Below are 24611 nucleotides of genomic sequence, written 5' to 3'. Positions count from 1 at the left end.
TTAGCTGTGAAACCAGAGTCTACATTGATGGCTGCTTATTCCCTTGCCTTTAGCCAAGAACCATGGCTGCCTGGTTTTTTTTTTATTAGCAGAGTGACCCAGAGCCTCATTCCTAAAGATGCGAATTATTGATTATACTGTGTTGTCACTGATGCTGGTGCTGTTGTTTTCTGATTCCACTTGCTTTGGGCATGAAGTACCAGGAGGTGCCCAGGCAATGCCCTTGGTTCCAGACACAGTTATTTCCTCCGTTATATAGCAGCAACTCATCCCCTTGGTAATTGGGACCAATCATCCCAGATGAAAGAACAAAGTTTTTCCTCACATTTTGGTTCAGTAATATAAAGAACCCAAGAGATCTAGGTGGCAATTTTATATCCCAACTCAATGGGAATCTTGTTTTACTCCCCTACAAAAGCAACTTATTTTCAGATAACCCTATGGTTTTCAGGTAGTGGGGATTAAATCCTATAAGCTTGAGCCAACTGGTATATTACCTTTGCTGTGAAGTGAGTTTCTTGATCAGGAGCTGTAAATAGCCTTGGCGATGCCATTAGTGAATAAGACATTTGGAAGTCCACAGATGGTGTTGCTGGCCAAAGCAGTATGGGCCAGGAAGATATCTAGAGTGTGTTTACACTCCAGTGAGAATGAGTCTGTACCATCTCCAGGATGGAAACGGGCCATGTAATCGTTCTGTCACCAAGTCCCTTGGTGGCTGCCTGAGGCATGGTGCCATATGGAGGACTCCATAACAGGTAGGTCATGGCATTCGCAGATTAGGTTTGGATTGGTATCAACAGTTCAGGTTTGGCAGGGGATTTATGTCCCTGAGCCCATGCATAACCTCTATTCTTCCATAGTGGTTATGTTTTGACAATCAGTTGGACAGGCCCTGAGAAGAGACTACCACTGATAGAGCATGTGACTATGTCTATGGATTGTATAAACCTCCTGTGCAGGGAGTGGGAATGCCTTTGTTGAATATTCATACTGGACACAAACATCTTCACTACTTGTCTACCCACTTTCCTTTCCTGCAGACTTCCTTGTCACAAGACTTCCCATTCCTGATCAAGTGTCTGACTATCCAGAAACCCAACATCCTCTCTTCATGACTCAGTAGAGCAAGCTCTCACAACAGAGTGGGTAGCAAATAATGGTTTAAATGGGAATGAACTAGGCATCCTCATCCAAATCTTCTAAGGTGATGGTAGCTGGAGCAGATTATAGAACTTTCTGTGCCTACTGTGAGTCAAACTTGTGGTTCCAGTTTTCACATGAGCACCACAAACTCTCACTTTGACTAACTTTTACCAATGGACCACAGTGGATGTCTGGGTTCTAAGGAAATCACTTTAATTCTTTGTTTTTAAAATCGTGTGTGTGTGTGTGTGTGTGTGTGTGTGTGTGTGTGTGTGTGAGTGTAGAGGTGTATATATGGAGATCAAAAGACAAGTGTAGATGGTCTATCCTTCCACGTTTCCATTGATTCTGGTGATTAAACTCAGTCATCAATCTTGCACAGCAAGTACTTTTCCCAATCACCCATCTTGATGGACTATGCTTCAGTTCTGAGTCCATGTCCAAATAATCCTTAAAATGTATGGGAATTTAATTTTTCAAAAATATGATCATTTAACTAACTAACTATAATCACTTAGATCAATTGACAATATATATTTGTGTCCACAATGCAGGAGTCTTCCTCAGTCAAGAGGTTGGACATGTGATGACTTAAGTCTAAAAACTACGTGACAGACCACCTCTGTTTACTGTGACAACTGAGGCCAAGCTTTTGCCTTCTAGACCTACAAGTTGTTTCAACTAACATAATTGGTAAGACTCTGCTGGCCACCATGCATGGAAGCATTCTTCCATAGTGGCTATGCTTTGACAACCAATTGAGTCCTGAGACGAGGCTACCACTCATAGAACATGTCACTATATCTAATGATCGTAAAAACCTCCTGTGCATGGACATGACTACCTGAGTTCACATTGGATCAAGGAACAAGGGCCTGGACCCATCTCTGTTATTTTCCCTACAGTAGCATTCTGCCTGTTAGACAAGATGACAAGGGATAAAAACAGTGGAAGAAAATGAATAAAACCATTCAAGAAATGAAAATAGAAATAGAACCAATAAAGAAAACCCAATGGAAGGAAATCTGGAAATTCATGATCAGAGAAATGAAAAATGAATTAGGAACTCAAGTAAGAACTATGGAAGAAATGGGTGTAGTGGCTATTCCTGGTTGTCAACTTGACTAAATCTGGAATGAACTACAATTAAGATTTGGAAGGCTCACCTATGATCCTAATCTGGAGGCTCAGAGATATAAGTTTCTGACCTGGATCTTGGCATGGAGATCTTGAAGCATAGTGGCTATGAATTCCAGAAGATTAAGACAAGGAGATCTCTGAGTTCAAGAACATCTGGGATTAAAAGCTCGGTGGCACACGCCTTTAATCTGGGCCACACCCTGTGCTGGAGATCTGTAGCCTTTAATCTGGGTTACACCCTCTGCTGGAGACCAATATAAGGACATTGGAAGAAAGAAGACTCACTCTTCCTTGTCTGCTTGCCTCGTGGGACTAAGCAACTACTAGATCCTTGGACTTCCATCCACAGCTGCTGCTGACTATTGATGGAGAGTTGGACTACAGGTTGTAAGTTATCTATATATATCCCTAACTATATAGAGACTGCCCATATGTTCTGTGACTCTAGAGAATCTGGACTAATACAGATGGGGAAGGACACTACATACTCATCAAAGGAAAAATCCATCAGGAGGATATTTTAATTCTTAACATCTATGCTCCAAATACAAGGGTACCCAAGTTTTCAAAAGAAACACTACTAGAACTTAAATCACATAGCGACCCTCATATACTGTTAGTGGGAAACTTCAGTACCCCACTCTTGCCAATAGGCAGGTCACCCAGACAAAAACTGAACAGACATTTGTGGAACTAGAATTTATAAACCAAGTGTGCCTAACATATTTACAGAGCATTCCATCCAAACACTAAAGAATATAACTTCTCAGCAAATCATAGAACTTTCTCTAAAATTGACCACATACAAAGCAAGTCTCAATAGATAGAAGAAAATTGAAATAACATCCTATCTGATCACCATGGATTAAAAGCTGGATATTAACAACAGAAACAACAGAAAGCTTACAAACTCATGGAAATGGAAGAACTCTCTATTGAATGAAAAATGGGTCAAGAAAGAAATTAAAGATTTCTAGAATTGAGTGAAAATGAATGCACAACATACCCTAACTTATGGGATACAATGAAAGCTGTTCTAAGACACAAGTTCATAGAACTAAGTGACTATATATATATATATATATATATATATATATATATATATATATATATCATGCACACCTGAAAGCTCTAGAACAAAAAGAAAGCACTCTCAAGAGAAGTAGACATCAAGAAATAGTCAAACTCAGAGCTGAAATCAATAATATAGAGTTGGTTCTTTGAGAAAATCAGTAAGATCAATAGATCCTTCTTTGAGTTAACTAAAAGGTGGAGAAAGAAGACCTGTACTCCACCAAATTTAAAAATCTTAAAGAAATGAGTAATTTTCTTGATACATACTACTTATCTAAGTTAAATCAAGATCAGATAAATAATATAAACAGACCTATAACCCCTAGTAAAATACAGAAGCAGTCATTCAAAGTCTTACAAACAAACAAACAAGCCCAGGGCAAGATTTAGCACAGAATTCTACCAGAGTTTCAAAGAAGAGTTAATGCCAGTGTTCCTCAAATTATTCCACAACATAGAAACAGAAAGTACATTGCCAAATTTATTTTACAAGGCCACAGTAACCCTGATACCCAAACCACATAAAGGCCCAACAAAGAAAGAGAGTTACAGACTAATTTCCTTTATGAACATAGATGCAAAACTACTTGCAAACAGAATCCAAGAATACATCAAGACAGTCATTCACCATTATCAAGAAAGTTTCATCCTAGAGATTCAGGGATGATTCAACATACATAAATTGATTTCCCCGAGATACTTCTCACCCTGCACAAACCCCAATCCAAATGGATGAAAGGCCTCGACATAAAAATAACTCATTGAACCTGGCAGGAGAGAGAGAAGTGAATAGCCTTGAAGTCACTGGCACAGGAAAAGACTATGAACAGAACATCATTAGCACAGGCACTAAGATAAATAGTTAATAAATGGGACTTCATGAAACTGAGAAGGCCTGCATGACAAAGGACACCATCATTCAGACAAAGCGACATCCTACAGAATGGGAAATTACTTTTACCAAGTCCACATCAAATAAAGGGCTAATGTCCAAAATATATAAAGAACTCAAAAAACTAGATAACAAGAAAACAAGTAACCCAGTTTATAATGAGGTACAGATCTAAACAGAATTCTCAGTAGAAAAAAACTCAAATGGCTGAAAAACATTTTTAAAAATGTTCAACATCCTTATCTATCAGGAAAATGCAAATCAAAACTACTTTGGGATTCTTACACCTGTCATATCGCTAAAGATCATCAACCCTATGTTCCAGTGTCTTCAGTACAGAAGAGTACTCTGCAGGCTATCAAAGGAAAAAACCCATACATCAAACCAGCCACAGATCCTTTTCTACTACAACACTCTACTGCCTGCAAGATTGGCTAGGGCAGTTGTGGCACAAAGCTTGTAGGAGTAAGCCACCAGTAGCTGATTGACTTAAGGCCACTCCACAAGATGGAGCCCATACCTGACACGGCCGAGGTGACCAAGAACCTGAGGCTAGATAGTGCAAGGACATCGGATAAAACCAAATGATACTGGTCTAAACATAGAGACGAAAATAGTGCTAAAATAACTCCTAATGACACACTGCTATAATCACAGATCCATGCCTTGTTCAGCCATCATCAGAGATGCTTCCTCCTGCAGCCGATGGGAAGAAATACAGAGACCACTGACAGACATCATGAAGAGAGTGGGGGACTTTAGAACACTCAGCCCTAAATCAGATGTCTTCATCAAATCCCTCCCACAGGGAACCCTGTGAAAGAGGAGAAGGGCCAGAAGGGATGGAGGACACGGAAAACAAGGCCCCTAAATCAACAGGAGCAAAGTTTACATGAATTCACAGAGGCTGAAGCGGCACGTACAGGGCCTGCTGGCATCTGCACCAGGTCCTCTGCAAATACATTATGGCTTTGGGTTCAGTGTTATTATGATATGCTTGTCTGCTCTGGTCTGTGTGAATCAATGGGTGTCTGATTCTTGTGCCTTCTCTTAGGCTCTTTTCCTTCTGTTGGAATTTCTTGTCCAACTTCCATCTGTTAGTTTTTATTATATTTTCTTTTAAATTGTTTGTTAAATAAACGAGTGAATAAAATCCTAGCTATCTGGATAAAGCTTAATCGAATTGTCATTTATACCTGCTGGAAGAGGGAGAGTCCATTTTCTCTGATGGAGTGACAGAGGGTGTATCAACCAGCCAGGGCAGGCTTCTTGTTCAGAGGAGTCAAACAACATACAATGAACCCACACAGGGTTTTCTGTGTGTTTACTTTTATTTGGTTACAGTTGGATGGTTGTTTTATTGTTTGTTTGTTTGTTGTGTGTGTGTGTATATGTTGTTTTATTGAGTTTTCTTGGTTTATGAGGGTTGTTGTATTGGGTTTTTGTTTTTTGAGAAAGAACTTAATGGATGGGAAGGGATGAGGGAAGGACTTGGGAGAAGGGAAGAATACAATCAAAATATATTTACATTTAAAAATTGTTTTAAATAATAAAAATATTATAAAAATAAGAAAAAGTGCTGTGATTTCAGATGCCAACGGGCCATGGACTGACTTTTGAAGCATTCTGTTGGAGGCTCACTAGGTGTTAACCACTGCTTTTAGGAACACTTCATTCCAGGCATCTGTATTGCTGCTCCAAGCTATAATCACCAAAAGGAAAGAAATAACACCCTTTAGGAGACATATCAAATGTTCCCGAGCCCAAAGCAGACATCAAACGATTACTAGATGATGGAGAAAAAAAAAGTAAAAATTACAGTCCAGTTCGCTCTCCTTTCAGTCCTGGGATAAATCATTTTTCTTTCAATGTCACGAAATGTAACAAAAAACAGATGCTGTGAAAATTGGACTGGACAGTGGCAGCAGTATCGGAGGTGCCTTGATCAGGAGCATTGAGCTTACTACAGCTGAATGCTAGTTAGTAACAGTACCAGGGGAATTGGGATTGCCTCCTGGAGTTGTTAGTTCCATTAAGAAAAGGATTTAAGAAGGACTCAAATGGAAAGATCAGGACAATTTTATTAGTTTAAAAGAAAAACACACCAAACACCTGCGGGAAGGTAAACTGCAGGCAGCTGCCCTGAGGAAGAGAATGGAGGGGTGGGGCTGTTTAAGTGGGCATGGAGGTCAGACACTAAATGGGCAAACAGCCATCATGAAAGAGGGAAGCATCAAAGAAAGAGTAAGGAAACATCGAATGTTGACAGCAGCCTGAAGTCTTAGGAGAAGTATGCTTAGAGCAGACACAGCAAGAAAGGTAAGCTATGGTTGTTGTTGCTGTTTTTAGTTTTGGTTGTTGTTGTTGTTCTAGATAATTCAGAAAAGCAGGAAGACTTAGAACCAGCGTGGTCATGTTCAGTAAGAGACACAGCTAGGTCTGAGAAGGTAAGTACTCATTAAAGTACTAATTAGTCCACTTATCTCTTTGGTGTTGCTTAAGGTAAGCCTACCTTCCTAGGGGTAGTCCTTTGACCCAGACCAAGAGCAATGTCAGGTCTCCACTCAGGACGCAGATTCTATTTCTTTGACCAGGAGGGGATTTTTCTTAAGGAGCCTTTACTGGTATTCTGACAGTATTAGGCTTATTTGAAAGATTTCCACAATGATCGTGGGGTTTTCTTGGTAAATTTTAGAGAATAACTTGCAGAAAATAGTTGATTTGGTGCTATAGTTAGAATTGTAAGAGACATGGCTTAACATGACCTCTTTAAAGATGCTTGTGAAGAGGTCAGATGGGTGAGATGACACTTTGAGCTATCTTGAATTAGTAGATTTATATAGTGTTTCAGACACTGTTATCTCATTTAATCCCACTAACAAGAGCTATGGCCACTAAAAAAGTAAGCAGAGCACTTGCCCCAAGTGGTGGCATTGGGATGAAATTTAGACAGATCTGTGGACTCAAGAAAAGTTTACTTAGCACTGAGGAGTTCAGACAAATAAGGCATGCTCTCATATGAGTCCCACCGTAAATGCAGTGTAGAAAAGACCGGCACGCTACGTTGAGAACAAGCGCACCTTAGGATCCTCATGGGCGAAGTCTATAGCAGAACACAGCACGATCCAAGTCCTCCCCACTCCCGGATCAATACAAGTTCCGGGAGAGTGCGGGTGCCCTTTGCACAAGAGACCAAAGAAGCCAGCACTAGTTTCGGGAATTTACATCCAGAGGACCTAGGCCTAGGAGGCTCATCTTCATTCCCACCTCCGCCTCCCCAGGACCGCATCAGCCCCTGACTCCCGTTCCCAGTTTCAACCTTATTCCCTTCAGCATCTCCACCCGGCCCTTTAGGCGCCAGGGCTGCGGGGCGACCCGGACTCCCGGCTACCCACCGGAAGCGGTGTCGGTGTGTAACATAAGAGGAAGTACGTGTAACGAAGGCCGGTGGCTGGAGTTGCTAGAGTTGGTGCCTCACTCTGAAGGTTCCCCGGCGTCCGGACAGCTGAGCGGGCTCGGAGCTTCGGGAACTTTTCTCCAGCCCAGCCAGGTTGGTCCGGTGCGCGCAGCTCCTGGCTTGCTGACTGAGAGCCGGGGTCCAGCGACTGAGGACTGCCCGAGGGTCCGTTCCTGGGCCACCGACTGAAAGAGAATTGGTCTGAATTAGGGAAAGGAACCCAGTCCTACCCATTAGTCTGCTGTTAGCCATTTCACTTTGCCTCTGCCTCGACTGGGAGTTCAGATGGTGGTGTCAGGGTTTGCAGATGGGACGGGGACAGATCTGCATTTCAAGCAAGTTCCCGCTGCCGCCAGAGCCCTTGTTCTTTTTAAGGTTTGCAGGCTTTGAGTGCCAGGGTGGTGGGACCTTGGTTAGTACATAAGTTCTGGGACTCCACGAACTGAGTATGTCTCAGACAGCACTCTGGAAATTTTATCTTCAGCAGTTGCCTTGGGTGAGAGGCCTTCGTTGACCACCTCTAGTCTTATGCCTTTAGGACCTAAGAGACTATGATACAGGGGGGCTTCCGTCACACTTTTCATAAGCCTGGAGAGTTGGATTTGATTGTGTCATTAACTCTTTGGGGTAATTGACAGCTTCTCTAAGTCCCTACCTGATAAATGATAAGCACTTGATAGGTTGTTGATGATGAGACGGGGGCCTCAGTATTTACCTTAGGCCTCTGAATGCTGGCATTACTGGTGTGTGCCAGCAAACTATAATTTCTAACTCTCAAGGAAATTTAAGCAGAGCCCTGAGCCCAGATCTGTTCTATTGGATCAGAAGATCTAGGAGATGGGGGCTTGGGAATCTGTGGTGTAAGCAGTAATATGAGTGAACTGTCTTTGTGAACTAGAAGCTTTCCTAGACCCATAAAGAAGTGGCTCGTAGATTCACAACATGTGGCCTGACCCTTCTGAATTCTGTATTTGCTACAGGGTAAACTTTGGGCAAAAATGTAGGGGGTTTGATTAGCTCAAGGCTGGAACCTGGTAAGAGTTAAACTTTTCATCAGTATTGATTTCTTGAGTGACTTTGTAAGTCACTAAACCTTCTGATCCCTATACATACTAGCATATCTTACCCTTTGCTGCTTGTTATAAACATAGAAATGGGATCTTTCCTAAATCATAGTTTTAAAAGTGGTACATTAGATTTTCATTTCAAACTTAAAGTTGACAAATTATTGTTCCTATTTATGGGATACATACTTTCGATATAGAATGAGCGCATCAAATTAATACATCTCTTACCTCAAATACCTTTTGTGATAGGAATATTTAAAATCTACTCTTTGTAACTGAAATATCCAGTGACTTGGTATTTATGATCATTGTTCTGTGCAGGTCAGTAAGGCTTATTGTTGTCCAAGGGAAACCCTGTACTTTGGATCCACATGCCCTTCCCCCCCTTCCCTAGTCACAAGCAATCACATTCTACTCTTAGGGTTCAGCTTTCTTAAGTTTTTATGTGGGAGGTCATGTAGCATTGATGTCTCTGTGCTTCTCTTACCTCATGTGGCCCAAGTCTTTCAGGTTTCTCTGTCATGGATGCTTTAAAAGCTTCTAGGGAAGTTCTCTACAGCCAGTGAAGTAGCCATGCACTGGGAAGCCTGGTCTTGGCCTATTTTTCAATATTCATGCTGTGGACAATGGGAGTATTACAGTTGCACATGTTCTGCCCTTGAGACTAATATGACTAACATGGTTTCTGGTAGACTTCCTGTGGTAGAAGGGCTTAATAGCCAGTAGTCCACGTGATCCAGCCCTTGGCAGGGAAGCTGGTTGCTGATAAAGCATCTCTTCTGACTGTATTATAGTCTGTACTTACCCTTTACCAGGCCAGGTGCTCACAGCCTTTAATAAAACACTTGCTTTGTTTTGAAAACAGGTAACCATTCCATGGTCTGAATGGGGAACAAAATCTTCTGAAATCTCAGAACAGCGCTTTTTTCTTCAACATGGAGGACAAGAGACAGCGAGCCCGAGTGCAGGGAGCCTGGGCTACACCTTCCAAGAGCCAGTCTGCCGCTAGACCAGGCAAGAACCGCAGGGGCTGTGCGGGGTGCGCAGCTGCCGTCTTCTTTTGTTTATATGCTTTGAATATGCTTTGTTTATCAGGAGCTCCCACTTGGGTTGTTAACAGTTTTTCTGTGACTGCCATTTTGTCTGTGGATGGTGAGCTAAGGGTACAAACTTGGTTTCTCCTGTTTAGTATTTAGTCAGTACCTCAGTGAGAGTGGATTGAGGCTGGTTGTTTTCTTTGCCTATTACATTTTGAGGTCACAAGTCATCTTCAAGGAGTTTTTATTGCCTCTTGTTAAGCCTGGTCTCTCCTGTTTCAGCTACTCCTGCCAGGAGCCGTCTTTCCCAGACAGCAGGGCCAGCCTGGAGGAGCAATGAACAGCAGCCATGTGACCGACAGTTCGTGTTCAAAGAACCTCAGCTGGTAAATCATCGTTTCTTCTTCAGTAGTAATGAAGGTGTACCCATAAAAGCTATGTTTCTGAGCAGGTGCTCCAATAGTGACTGAATAAATTTACTTGTGAGTAGCAGAACAAAGGATTCAGTAATAATGAAATGTGAAATATTTCAGTTGTCTGCCTGAAGACTTTTTGTATTCTGCCCCATTTATTTTATGGCCATATCTCCCTCCACACACACACACACCCCACTTTTATTTTTTATTTATTTTTTTTTTTTGGTCAGGGAAGCTCTACTTAAGCCATGACCACCAGCTTAAGGCCTTGCATGGGCTAGCTAAGGTCTAACAGTTCTATAATGATGCTCTCTTCAGAGCTCTTACAGAAATCCTTGTGAAATTTTAGCAAAATGCCTGATTTTTAGCCACCCCAAGGGGCATGTAAAAAATAGAAGATTCGGTTTTGGAGGGACAAGGGGGCTGCAGGGCTGGGGATCGAGCCCAATCTTATTTTATTTTCATGTGTGTGTTATGTGAATGCATGTTCACATGTATGGGTACACATGTGTATGTGCCCTCAGAGGTATGTGTATGTATATGCAGAGGCCAGAGGATGGTGTCAGGTATCTTCTTCAACTGATACCTACCTTATATTGAGTCAGATCATCTCAGTTGAATCTAGAACTTTGCAATTCAGCTGGTCTGACTATCCAGTTTGCCTTGGGAGTTCCCTGTCTCTGCCTCCTGAGCTCTGCCACTTAGTTAAGCCTCTGCAGCTAAGCCTCTGTGACCACTCAGCAGTTATGTGGGTGTGAGGACTTGAATTTAGCCCCTCATACTTTTGCATCAGCTGAGCCATCTTCTCAGCTCTCACTTAAAAAAAATAATATGGGGAAAAAGTTTAAAAATTAGGCATTTTGTTATAGTAATGATATATAGACATATATGTCAGAACTCTTAGAATACATATATATATATATATGTATATAGAATACATACTATATATGTGTGTGTGTATATACACACACACGTGTCAGAACTCCTCTTAGAATATATCTTCTACTTTTAAAACCTTTTCTTTATTAATAAAAGGGTTTTGCACTGTTTCTAGCCAACAAGAAAGTTGATTAGTTCTAATTGTATTCCTTTTCTGTCAGCTGGCCAGTGTGACATAGTTCTGGGAATTGCAGACACAAAGCTCTGTTGCTGGAGTGGAAACAGGGCTGAAAACAGGATAGCTTAAACTTGGCTTGTCTTGGCTCAAAATGAGAGGACAGGACATCTTGACCTTTGGAAGACGTTCTGGAGTTCAGATCTACCTGTTTCCTTGCAGGTTGTTCGTCCAGCCCCAGAACCCAGAGTGATTGAGTAAGTAGCATTGTCCACGTAAAGTGGATGCCTGGGATCACTCCCTCCACCATCTTCCTATTTTAAAGAAAATGGCTCGGTAACTCTAAATTTTTAGTTGGTATGAACAGTCCTACCTCAGTCTTTAAACTTGGTCTTTTGAGGAGACTTTCTGGGTTTGCTGGTAGGATAGAAAACACAACAAGATCTCTGCTCATTAAAGTTTGCCTCTGGGGTAGATTTTCTGGCCCTGTTTGTCTATAAGAGTAAACTGAAAACAAAAAAGGCGTTTTCCTAAGTCACTGGAGTTCAGCTTGGCGAGAAGCCTGTCATCACCAATTCCCTAGCAGCCTAATGAGAGCTTCAGTAACCTAGGTGACCCTCCAGCCCATTTAGTAAAACCGCAAGGTTGTGCCTGAGCAATTTAAGCAATGTTCAATGTTCTTCTCTTGTATTGATCTGTGTCTGAATGTTCTCTGAAGCTGGTGAGAGGAACTTTGGCTTCTTTTCTCCTGCCTCTCACTTTCCACCTGATGTAAATAAATCATCAGTATGAACTATTTAACCTTTTATGCTAGCAATTAACATCAGGTGGATGTTCTGCTCATAAGCAGTCTATTATGCTATTTAGATATTGGTAGATTGGCTTCTACAAGAATTGGAAGTTAACATAGATGTTACCATAGTCTCAAGAAATATCTAGTCTCCTTTTTGTGACAAGGTAGCTATTTAACTAGTCCTGAGTTCTATTTCCCTAGAGTTTGATTTCCTTGTCCATATATTAAGGGTTTGTATTCTAATCACTTAAGCCCAGTCTAGGTCTATGTGCATAGTAGCTGTGCAGTATTTTCTCCACCACTGCTAGAGTGAATGAGGCCTAAGTGGGAGGGGCTGCAATTAGAAGTTTGCATCTACCTCTGTCAGTTCAGCCTTGCAGAATTGAAAGTTAACTCTCCCAGGCTTTGTTTGCCAGTTCCCAGAAACATTCCCCATGTCTGACATGAGACAGTTTCTACATACAGGCCAGTCAGTATATCTCATTAAAACAGAATGGTCATACCTTAGGGCCTGTATAGATGACTTCTGTAGAACTGTGTCATTGTGAAATATGTACTAGCCGTGCTCATTCAGCTGCCTAAGAGCCTAGCTCAAAGGTATGAACCACCGAGTAGAACCCTGAAGAGAGAGGTGATATGAAAACCTGTTAAAACAGTAAATGACCTGTCTTCTCTGTTGCTTTGCTGCACTGAAACTTTCACTTGCATATCTTTAGTTTTGTACCTTTCTGTTTTTGATTAAAAATTCAGTGAACTTTTATTACCCATCCACTGTGTGCAGGCTGTGAGAATAAGCCACTACTTGCCCCATAAGGAACCCACAGTCCAGGGAATAAAATAGTTATGTGAAGAACTTGTACTTCTGTATGAAAGATCTAATACTAACCCAGAATGTGATGGGTGATTTTACTGCTGCAGATTAATGGTCAAGGAGGGTTTAAAGATAGGGAGTCAGAAGTTTTCACTTGGCCATACTAGGAGGTGAGTCGGATATGGGCTGCTGACTGGTAGGGAAGTAGTCCCGCACTCAGAGACAGACTGAAAAGCCTGCAGTGCTGTGTTAAGAGCAAGCAGATGATGCTGAGGATGGTGACACTGGGAGTTGGCAGAGGAGGGTCTAGGTCTCAGGGACCATGAGTACAGTTATGGGGACACTGAAGGCCTTTTACTCAGAAAGAGCTCACTAGACATATGTCTTTGAAAGTAATGGAAGCTCAAAGTTTTGAGATGTGCTTGCCCCCTGGAGAGTCCTCCGAACTTTCCTTAGGTGATAGATTTTGGAATATCAGCCTAAATTCTTGGTGCAACATACCCAGGAGGAATCAGAAGTTGCTTTCTCCCACTTTTGTTTCATGGCCTGAGCCTGTCAGATTCTGTTCCCAGCACCAGTAAGGATCCACCACCATTTGTCCCTTGTCTTGCTGTTACGGAGGTGGAGCTTATGCCTGCCTTCCCCATAGTGTTTTCTGTAGGAAATGGTTCTTTGGCAAGGCAGAAATGGGGTAGATTGTTTTTGCCTCCCACTAATAATTCTTTTTCTCTGCTTCTTTAGCAGGGAGGGTGTGTATGAAATCAGCCTGTCACCTACAGGTGTGTCTAGGTAAGTGAATCCTCATTGGAACCTGACTGGGGCTACATTTGAGTTATCATTTCTTTAAACTTGTCTTATTAAGGAACAAGACTTGGGTAAAACTCCTTTTTAAAAAGTATTTCCAGCAGCTGGGTGTGGTGGCACATGCCTGTAATCCCAGCACTTGAGAGGCAGAGGCAGGCGGATTTCTGAGTTCAAGGTCAGTCTGGTCTACAGAGTAAGTTCCAGCCAGGACCACACAGAGAAACCCTGTCTCGAAAAACCAAACCCCCCCCCCCAAAAAAAAAGTATTTCTAGCATCAAAATATTTTCACAGCTTCTGCCGGTTACTTATACTATATACTATTGTGACTGCAGTGTCCAATGAGGCAATGAGGCCCAGAGAGACGGTCCTTTGTCCGCACCCCACCACTCACAGTGACTCAGTGCCAGAGCTGCCTCTAGTCTTTGCAAGTGCTTCAGTATTAGTGCTGCACTTCATGAACTATGTATATATTCAATGTTATATATATTGCCACACCAAGGAGAATTGCAGTATAGTTAAGTCATATATTAAGTTTAGTCACTATTTAAAAATATTTTGAAAATATCTTAATATACACATATATTATTACTGTAAACCAATGAGATTTTTTTTAAAAAATCCATTAGAAATGACAAATAAAAATTGCGTATAGTAACTTCTGCTAGATATGAAACACACTATAAAATTGGCTGGTGTGGCCATTGTTTTAATCATCTCTGGATCCTCTCAGTCTTAAATTGTTTTTTATTGCTTTGATAAAGACCATGGCCAGAAGCAATGTGGGGAGAAAAGGGTTCATCTTACAACTCTCAGGTCACAATCCATCACTGAGGGAAGTCGGGCAGGAGCAGAAGCAGAGGCCATGGAGGAATGCTGCTTACTGGCCTGTTCCTCTTGGCTTACAATATCTGTGTTGTTAAACACCCCAGGACTATCTCACCAGGATGATATTGCCTGCAGTAGACTGGGCTTTCTCATCTCAATCATCAATCAAGACTTGCTGATCTGACAAAGGCAGTCCTTCAGCTGAGATTCCTTCTTTCTGAATGACCCTGGTTTATGTGGAGAAGGAAAAGATAAAAAACAAAACCGAAACCAACCAACCAACCCAGACCCTTTAAAGCAAAATGTGGTTGAGCACATCATGTTTTAACTCGGTAGCTTTAGACACCCTCTGGATCTTTTAAATGGCATGCACCTTCTGAGGACTCGATGCTGTCAAGACTGCTCAAGAGGTGCCGGCTTCCAGAACTTTCCTTAGGAAAGGGATTCAAACTGTCTTTTTTCAGCTGAATCTGTGTCAGGATAAGGATATATTTATATTAGTAAGATGAGGCATCATTTGGGTATATTTATTTTGGAAGCTATGATGGCCTCTGCCTTCTAATTGGTGTTATTTTAAAAACTGTCTTTTGGCCCCTGCGCTGCACTAGTTACTCTTTCTGGGGACAGCATGAAATGGACATATGTCATCTTTGGGTTACACTTTGGGAAACCTAGAGGCATTAGGTGCCTGCCCTTGGTTTTGAAGACACATCATGCTAATCATTTCTGCCACTTGTCTCCTTGGCAGAATCTTGAATGCCGTTTGAAGCAGCACTCTGTAAACGCCTCATGCAGCCCTTGTACTTTTCCTGTGTCTTTACTTTTTTTTTTTTTTAAGATTTTATGTATTTATTATATGTAAGTACACTGTAGCTGTCTTCAGACACACCAGAAGAGGGCATCGGATCCCATTACAGATGGTTGTGAGCCACCATGTTGTTGCTGGGAATTGAACTCAGGGCCTCTGGAAGAGCAGTCAGTGCTCTTAACCACTGAGCCACCTCTCCAGCCCTCCTGTGTCTTTACTGGTACCATGAAAAGAGTTTATTTTATGTAAAGATCATGTGGGAGAGAGGTGTTGAGATGATTCAGCTGATCCAGCAGGAGTTACTCTAGTCTGCCCTTTCTGTGTACGTTAGCTATTGACGGTTCTTTCTGCATTAAGGGTGTGCTTATATCCTGGCTTTGTGGATGCTAAGGAAGCTGACTGGATCTTGGAGCGGCTTTGTCAGGATGTCCCCTGGAAACAGAGGATGGGCATCAGAGAAGGTAAGGAGGCCTCTGGCCACAGTTGATGCTGCCTGGTCACCATTCAGATGTTTTTGAGTTCCCTATATCTGTTTAACACAGCTGGACTCAAACAGGTTAAAAAACCAAGACTCCCTAAGGCACAGACAGGAAGGGTATGCCAGGCCGAAGCCATACCCTACTGAGGCTCAGAGGTCAGGGAGAGCAGACAAGAGAGAGGCAAGACTTCAGAGAGCCAGGAGCGCCTCACTAGCTGGCCTGTGGCTGACACTTTCGCTTTAACAGATGCTGCCAAGTTCCTTCTTCACAGAAGTTTCTAGAGCTTTCTTTTTTTGCTAATCCATTTGGCACACATTTTTCTGAAGCCCTTCTTACTGACTTTGTGTTCTTTCTTTCCTTTCGCTGGAGTCAGCCAGACTCCTGCAGTTTCAGTGTCTGCATCCCTAAGCTTGTAAAGGTACACTAGAATTGATTAGCTTCTTGGGATCTGCTCCTTCCTGAAGCTCTCCCAACACCGCAATGCCTGCGATGCCACACATGACCACTAGGGGGCACCTATGCTGTGACCTAGACTCTAGGGCAAGGAAAGAGTTTGAACTGCTGGTAAAGAGACAAAGTGAATGCAATTTGGCTTTTTAGAAAATTCAGGTGTCAGAATAGGAGCCACCCTTTTTGGGGAAGCCTTTCCCTACTCTAGGAGTTTCTGCAGTGTGGCTTTGCTTGCTTCAGCATTCCAAGTAATTGTTAATTTTGAGCAAATTATACTTTAGTGACTCTGTAATTCTAGGTTTTCTTTAATAGTACATAAAGTATAAGATTCTTGTGTTAATTAAGCAAATTAAAAATGCTTAATATTTGCTTAACAGAACGCTGGCTGGTGTGTGTGTGTGTGTGTGTGTGTGTGTGTATGTGTGTGTTTGGCCTTGGCTCCCCTACCCCTCTTTGGCAGTTCTAGGGTCAAACCCAGGCTCTTGTGCAGGCTTAGCAAGCACTAGCACTGAGCCACGTGTACCCAAGCTGGGCTTGATCTGTTGTTGTTGTGACTGGTGTCTGTTGAGGAGAGATGGTAACCCTTAACCTCTCTAAAACAGTTTAGATAGCATGCACTGTGACAAAAACAGGCGTGTGACTGTTTGTGGTTCAGTGGCTCACACTTTTTAGATCAAAAGAGCATGCGCAGTATTACTGGGACACGGGGCTACCGGGTTCTCTTGCTTTCAAATGAATTATTGGTACCACAAAGTCTTTTTCATGAGGTCCTGGCTCCTTATTCTGCCTTTTGAGACTTTCTGGGTTTTGCCATAAGTGAAACAAACAGATGGAACTCATGCCCTCCCCAGAGCCTTTCCCCGGGCTGTCCCTGTCAGCAGGCCTTGTTTCCTGTGTAGCTCTTCCAGGTTCTACTAGCCACCTCCTATTTCCTGTCTAAGGAAGGGACTGGGGTCATCCCTCCTCTCCTTTTGTTCCCCGTGCTCCTTGCACAGCGCAGGCACACAGTGGCTGGCAGCAGGCGCACCTTGACCAGCAGCAACTCTCTCAAGAGCCCTATGTTTTCTTTCTCAGATATAACTTATCCGCAGCCGAGACTCACAGCATGGTATGGAGAGCTTCCTTACACTTACTCAAGAGTCACTATGGAACCAAATCCTCACGTATGTGCAACGATGTCACTGGTGTGGCTTTCTAGTCTCAGTGTTCAGTACTAGAAGTAATTCCTCACAGAGGCACATGGTAGTTCCTGCTTCAGAAAATCCCCTGGGCTCAAAAACCTGCTTCTGGTCCTATCTGTGCCCATGATTTGTAGATGGGCTCAGAGGACAGGACGGGAGGAAACTGAAACAGTGAATTGGGCCTAGAGGCTCGGGTCCCAGGGGAATGAGCTGTTTCTTCCCGACCCCTCCTCCATGAACACTGCTGTCTTTGGCCGTGAGGGTAGAGAGCCTTTCCACTTCTCAGCTCTCCTGTTACTTGTGAAGCATCTGGGTTTGTTAGCTTTGTATTCATTCTGTGGGTACAATTTCCAGACTTCCAACTTCTTGCCACTTGGGCCTGTTTCTACTGATGCCTTTGTTTCTGAGGGTTTCCATGACAGCTGGGCTTAGTAGTATGTGCCTGTTACCCTGCAATTCAGGAAGCTGAGGCAGCGGGGACTGTAAGTTCAAGGCCAGACCGAACAGCACAGTAAAACCCTATCTCATAAAAAAAAAAAAAAAAATCCGTGTAGACAAAGATATTTTAGTATATAAATAAGCTTGTCCAGAGGCTAGACTTAAGGTCCAAGAAATAGCTCCCTGTTTAGTTCTTGGACTCTTGCCTTTGACAAAAATGTTATGCTTTATTGAAAGAGTCTTTGAAGAAATGCAGTTTTGCTTATTCATTTGGACACAGAAATGCGGCATGTTTGAGAGTCCTAGCAACATGGAAGTAAAAACCCCTGTGTGCCGAGGGGCCCAGGGACAACCTGGGCTCAGGAGGACAGGACAGGCTGTCACAGGACGAGCCTGCTGCTTTGAAGGGCTCTACTCCTGGGGCTGGGTGAAGAAGCCTCAGAAGGGGAAAGCCCTTTCCTCTGAAGTAGTTCTGGAGACTGAGGGAGCAGCAGCTCAGCTGCCCTGGCTCTGTCTCAGCCATTTACCTGCTCGGCGGTGGCCACAGCACTAGAGCTGGGGCCGAGCAGGCTGTCAGCAGGTCCTTTGTCACTTTGTCCCAGCTTATCCTTCAGCTTTCTCAGTCAGATATTGCCATGTGGCTGCTGGGGACAGTTCTTGGACTTAAAAAGACGTTTTTATAGAACACAGAGGTCGTAGCCGTGCTCAATATTGTCTTTCATTTGAGGCATGTTTGTTTGAACAGTTTTCAGAATATTTTTTTTCAATGACAAGCCTTTTCAATTATAGTCTCAGCATTAGAAAGAGGTAAGAGGGCTCTAAGTTTGAAATAGTTAGACCCTTCCCTGGAAAAACAGAATTGGCTTGGTGATGTGGCTTAGTTGAACAGTGCTTACCTCATGTGCACAAGGCCCTGGGTTTGTGCACAAGGGTTCCTAGCACCATAAAACATCAACCAACCAAAACAAACCCCATAAAATGAATAAAACTTTAAAAAATTACCTATGTATGTTTCTCTTCACTGTATATCTTAACAAATCTTAGTATCAGTAAATAGTCTATATCAATTTAATACCTATATAATATTCCATAGTCTTTGAGCACATGCCTCTTGCTGGATATTAAAATTGTCAAAGTACGGATAGAGAGATTATTCAGCTTGCTGCACAAACATGAGGACCCTTATGAGCTTGAGACCCCAAGCCCACAGACCCAGGGAGAACAGTATAAGTGTACATATTTGGAATCCCAGTGCTGAGAAGTTTGCTGGCCAGTTAGTCTAGCCTACTTGGTGATGTCTAGGCAAGTGAATAGTCCTGTGTCAAAAAACAAAGAACCAGACTGCACCACTGGGATGACACAGAAATTGTCTCCTGATCTCTAAGCATGTACATGTGTAAACACATTCACACACACAAAGGATTCTCAAATTACAATTCCTGTTATGGACGTGTGCGTGTGCATGTGTATGTGTGTGTGTGTGTGTGTGTGTATGTTTATTTTAAGATGGCCTTGTTAAATAGGCTGGCACCAAATCTCTATAGCTGAAGATGGCTTCAATCTCAAAATCCTATTTTCCTGGCTGTCCACAGTGCTGTTACAGGCATGGCCACAATGCCCAGCTTTAGTTGTGTATCTTTGTACAAACTGAATGATAGTGGACTCCATGTATAAAATATATTAAAAATTTGTTGTCTACAGGTCCCACTAACCTGACCACTTTCTGTAGACCCAGACCCAGCTCTGTGGCACTGAGGCCACACTTAACACTGAAGCCTGTTCTGTGACTTCTGTATTCTCACATGTTCCCTCAGATGTCTTTTAAGGATAGAATGCCTTCACTGAACAGCAAGATGACGCTGAATTCTAATTTAGACATTTACTTCTAAAGGATCTCTATTTAGAGAATTGGTTAAAGTGTCTAAATTAATCCTCCATTACCCACTCCATATCTCCCTTTCTCTATACTTTACTCCCCAAAATAGTCAAGAAAAAACATATACCCACTTAGAAACATAATGCAAACCTGATGTTGTCACAGCGATGAGCCCCAAGCGAGTCTAGCAAGTGCTAATGAGATTCTCAGCCCCATTCTGGAAAAGCCATCTTCTGCACATTCTTGTTTTCTTGTTAAGTGTGCGATTCTAGCCTCCGATGTATCACTGTGGAGGTAGATTACAGCTGGAGGTGGGCAGGAAGCACAGCTCACCCAGGCGCTGGCTGGGATTTCAAGGGCCAGCTTAATAACAGGTTTGTTTTGGTTTGGTTTGTTTTATTGACCTGTTCCGTTTCTTTTCTAAAGCCTCTACATAGTAAATGTGATGCTGATAACCACAAAGGGACCCAGCTTTCATTCTGGCTTCACGTTGCAGAAAAGCTGTTCTGCTCAGTGTTTCTGAGGCAGAAACAGGGCTAAGCTCAGGACTGTGATGTCCTTTCTGAGCACCCATCCTGTCTCCACCAGGTGGAACACAGCAGTACTTCTTAAAGGACAACCATGGGTCCAGGAAGCCTTTGTAGAGACTGTGTGTATGTTTGTGCTGATATGCAAGAGTGTGTGTTGGTAGCCGTTGGCATCTATTCTTATACTGCAGAGCTCTAAATGGGTGAATGGGAAACATCTCAGCACCATCAGTCAAACTGCCAGAGACCTCAGTGCTCCTCACCACTGAGCACTTCCACCAAGAGTGTGTGCATGCAGAGTTTAGTACCCAGGAGACGGTTCAATGGGTAAAAGCACTTGTCCCAAAGCTTGATTGATGGCCTGAGTTTAATCCCAAGAACTCACGTGGTGGAAGGGGAGAACTGACCCCTGAAAATTAGTCCTCTGATCTCTGATTTCTGATGGTTTAAATGTAAAAGAACAGGAAAAGCTTGAGATTGCATCAAATTCTGACTTGGGACTAACTCAAGGATCAGCACAGGCTGAGCTTTGGGTGCAATCACAGAGCCTGCTATCCATCCAGCAGGGCTGTGCACAGATTTAGTAGAGTAAATGCAGAAGTGGAAGAGCATGTTGTGGAGACAGAGTGTGTGGAGTTTGTAAAACAGGGCCAGTCTCATCCCAGTTTGGTATTGAACATACAAAGTTACACAGAATAGTTGTTGCATTTTGAATGAATTACCAAAGACACAGGATCTTGCTACATAGCCCAGGCTGCTCTTGAACTTTCTGTCCTCCTGCGCCTCAGTCTCCCTGGCATTATAGCGTATACTGCCAGTCTCACTTCAGCTTTAATTTTACTGTAGTAAAAATCAATAGCTGTAACCTATAAGAACAAAGGTTCAAACCAGGCATAGTGGGGCACACCTTTAATCTTAGCACCAGTGAGGAAGAGGCAGGCAGATCTCTGTGGGTTCAAGGCCAGCCTCTTGTACATAGCAGATTCCAAGTTAACCAGGACTGCATAGTAAGACCCTGATTCAAACAACAACAGTAAAATTCAACAAATGTTTTTTGAGGACATCAATAATTTTGATAGTATAAAGTTTGAAAACCACGTTCTAAAGGCTCTTACTTTTAATGAGACACGGAATTGTAGAGAGCCAGTACACACAACCTGTACTGACGTTTCTGTGTACATGGCTGCACAGTGTACACTATGTCACTAAACTGCATGTGGATAGCAGGCAGTGCTGTGCAGTATGATTACGTTCATAATATTATAGCTCTAAGTGGGTCCTGTTCTACAGAAAAGAAAAGAGTACATATTCATCAGCATACTGAAGACCAGGATAGCCACAAACTTGCCTCAGCCTCCCAAGTGCTAGGATTTCTGGCACATAGCACTATGTCAGACTTTGGATTCTGTTTTTATGAAGTTAGCCACTCTAAATATTAAATATTTCTCAAGAAAGCAATTTTGTTGTTTAGAATAAAATACGAACAGAATGACAGGAAGGCACCCAGTTGAGAATTCTCAAGTTCTTCACTCGAGCTTGGGTGTGTGGACCCATGAGCTACGGCAGCTCCACTGCCCCTCTTAGTGCAGCACTAACATTCCAGAAGCACCCTGAACATACTAGCGTTAGCTTCTTTGTGAGGATGTGCACCACAAGAGAAACAGGAGGTGGTGGACAGCACCAGTCTTCAGATTTGCTTCAGCATAGAGATAGAGGGAGGAGACGAAGCTACTCCTCTGCCTTCGGTTCACTTTGTTGCCCTCTCAGAACTCCACTGACCTCGTATTTCTTTCTGTTTTTTCATGGCATCCCACTGTGTCTTGTACGCCTGTCCCTGTGCTTGCTGGTAGTGGCTTCCTGTGCTGTGGACTCTGAAGAGCCGCATTGAGGAGAACACTGGCCACACCTTCAACTCCTTGCTGTGTAATTTTTACCGGGACGAGAAGGACAGTGTAGACTGGCACAGTGATGATGAACTCTCCCTGGGGAGCTGCCCCGTCATTGCTTCACTCAGTTTTGGTGCCACTCGGACTTTTGAGATGAGGAAGAAACCCCCACCTGTAAGTATTCTCTGCCCTAAACACTTTCCCATACCTCCTAATCTGTGGGGAGTACAGGCCTCCTAAAAGCCACTGCTGCCAGGATTAGCTAATTCAGGAATACATGATATTGGTGAAACACTTTCAACCAATTGCTTCCTTCATGGGAAACATGGCTTGCAAAGAGTCACTCATGCATTTGCTTACCCAACAAGAATTTCTGCCCAATGCCAGGTCCTGTGGACCTGTTACCACTGACAGACAGGACAGACAGTCCTCACCCTATGCAAGGCATTTATTAGAGAAAGCATTTAAGTGGTTGCCACTGTGACTCATGCTGTAACTGAAGAGTTACAGAAGGGTGACTTGGAATAGTGGGAGCAAGAAGGGAGATTCCAGAAACTCAGAAAGATGCCTCTGAAGTGGTTGTCATTGCCTGTGCACCTGTGTGCATGCCACTGTTCTATGAGGAAGCATCATGCAGGTCCTTGTACCCTTCTTAGTCACCTTCTAAAAGGTGTATAAGCCTGTGGCTTCTTGAGGGAGAAGAAGCTCAAGCTGTACCATCAGGCAATAGTGTGCCTAAGTTGAGGTTGGGAAGTGGCGACCAAACTGACGTGAATTTCAGATTTTCACCCTGACTCTCATTTAGATTACATTGGATTTGACTCCTAAGTCTAGCCCTAATGTTTTGAGTCAAAAGTGAACCTTAGAACAATGATGAAAAGCCAGAAGAAATTCCAAGAAAGGAAACTCACTAAGTCATCTTGATTTCAGAGTTCCTGCTTATTCAGCCTGCATCATTAAACCAGGCCCCAGCAAATGTGGAAGGCCAGCAGGCTGTGTTTTGATTATGAGCTAATTCAGGCCTCCCACTTGTCTCTTCTGCATCAGGTACTTGCATAAGAACGTAGTTACCAGGCCCATGCAGGTGGCTTTCCTGCAGTGCCATTGGGTCTCCATGCATGCAGCTTTATAGCACATGGCCTTATGTGGCACATATGGCATCGAGCTCCATTTCTTGGTGTAATTTCCATTTTTACAAGTTTGCTTTGCTTTTGTTTCCACCTAAACTTTGCTTATTGTTGGTAAAGCATTCTCAGTAACCAGTGTAAGAACCTGAGCACATTGTCCAGGAGCTTTCTTGGGGACTAGAGAGTTGGAGTTGAGCACCAGACTGCCTGGCCTTCCCTGGGGTCTTTTAGGCATGGTTATACTTCTATGCATGGATACAAGTACTAGGATCCCACACCACATGTCTGAAGAGATGTGCTTGCCTTTGTGAGACTTCTATATTACAGATAGTGGAGGAACACTGTGTGCCTGATATTTTTTCAGATACACTTCTCAAGGCAGCAGATGGAACATCAGCTCTTTTCTAGGCTGGTCCTGGGGTTGTAGAGGAAGCACGTGAGTGGTTAGGTGAGCCTGTGAGTAAGCAAGAGTGGGTTCTGGTTCTGCCAGCTTCAGTGCCTGCGCTTTTAGATCACCCTCTCGTGGTTCTTCATAGTTATTTGCTTTGTTGCCAAATGTTTAAGTCTTCAGTGGCGATTTTACATACATGCAGTGCCACTCTCTTGTGAAAAATATGTAGGAACCTATTTATAGATGGGAACTTAAGAATTCCCAAAGTATGCTTTCTGGGTAGTTTCAATGTACATCCAGTTCCCAATCACTAAACATGAGCAGTGTGTTAATGTCCAGAAATACCCTCTCCTGTCTCCCCTCCCTGCACAGAAGCCCTTCATTCCTTCTTAGAAAGACCTGTCGCAGGGACTGGGGCTACAGCTCAGTGGTTGAGTGCATATGCAAGGCCCTGGGTTCTAAGAGCACCACAGCCAAACCAAACCAACGCCCAATAGATGGTGAACAAGGAAGGTTTATTGGTAATAACTTGTTATGTTTAGGCTGGTGTGTGGTCAGCAGACAGCACACACAGCATTGTTTCTGCGTAGGAGCGTGTGGAACAAATCTCTGTTTAAGACACAAGCTACCCACACTGAGGCTGTCTCTTCCCAGGCTTCCTGAAGGCTGTTTTTCAGGAACCTGGGAAAGTATAGGTCATGGAGTAGTGAAAGAGGTCAGGTCCCTCATGTCCCTGAACTACAACTGTGCCAGCTGTGTTAATGGAACATAATACATCTCATAAGTGAGAAAATTTATCTGAGGTCTTGAAATAAAGTTGGCTGCGGAAATGAGTTTGGGAAGAAACATAAACAATCAGTACCCCAGGTTACTTACTGGCTCGAGTAAATGTTGGCTTCTGGCCTCATTTTAACTGATTGAATTTGGCACA

The 24611-nt window shown here is 43.0% G+C and overlaps 1 protein-coding gene across 1 annotated transcript in view; it reads left to right on the top strand.

The window, feature by feature from the left end:
* The first annotated feature begins 7674 nt into the window (after nucleotides 1-7674).
* Alkbh3 (alkB homolog 3, alpha-ketoglutarate dependent dioxygenase) overlaps nucleotides 7675-24611 on the top strand; it is a 33540-nt gene continuing 16603 nt past the window's right edge. The window contains exons 1-8 of the mRNA XM_052183059.1: nucleotides 7675-7802; nucleotides 9642-9790; nucleotides 10096-10199; nucleotides 11506-11540; nucleotides 13629-13676; nucleotides 15683-15786; nucleotides 17329-17417; nucleotides 22127-22336. Of these exons, the coding sequence (XP_052039019.1) occupies nucleotides 9712-9790; nucleotides 10096-10199; nucleotides 11506-11540; nucleotides 13629-13676; nucleotides 15683-15786; nucleotides 17329-17417; nucleotides 22127-22336 (669 nt within the window). The 5' untranslated portion in view covers nucleotides 7675-7802; nucleotides 9642-9711. The remainder of the gene's footprint in view (nucleotides 7803-9641; nucleotides 9791-10095; nucleotides 10200-11505; nucleotides 11541-13628; nucleotides 13677-15682; nucleotides 15787-17328; nucleotides 17418-22126; nucleotides 22337-24611) is intronic.

The sequence above is a fragment of the Apodemus sylvaticus genome, chromosome 5 (genome assembly GCF_947179515.1).
Source record: "Apodemus sylvaticus chromosome 5, mApoSyl1.1, whole genome shotgun sequence".
NCBI lineage: Eukaryota > Metazoa > Chordata > Mammalia > Rodentia > Muridae > Apodemus > Apodemus sylvaticus.
Note: the sequence above shows the minus strand (reverse complement) of the source record. Positions and strands in the feature narration are given on the sequence as shown.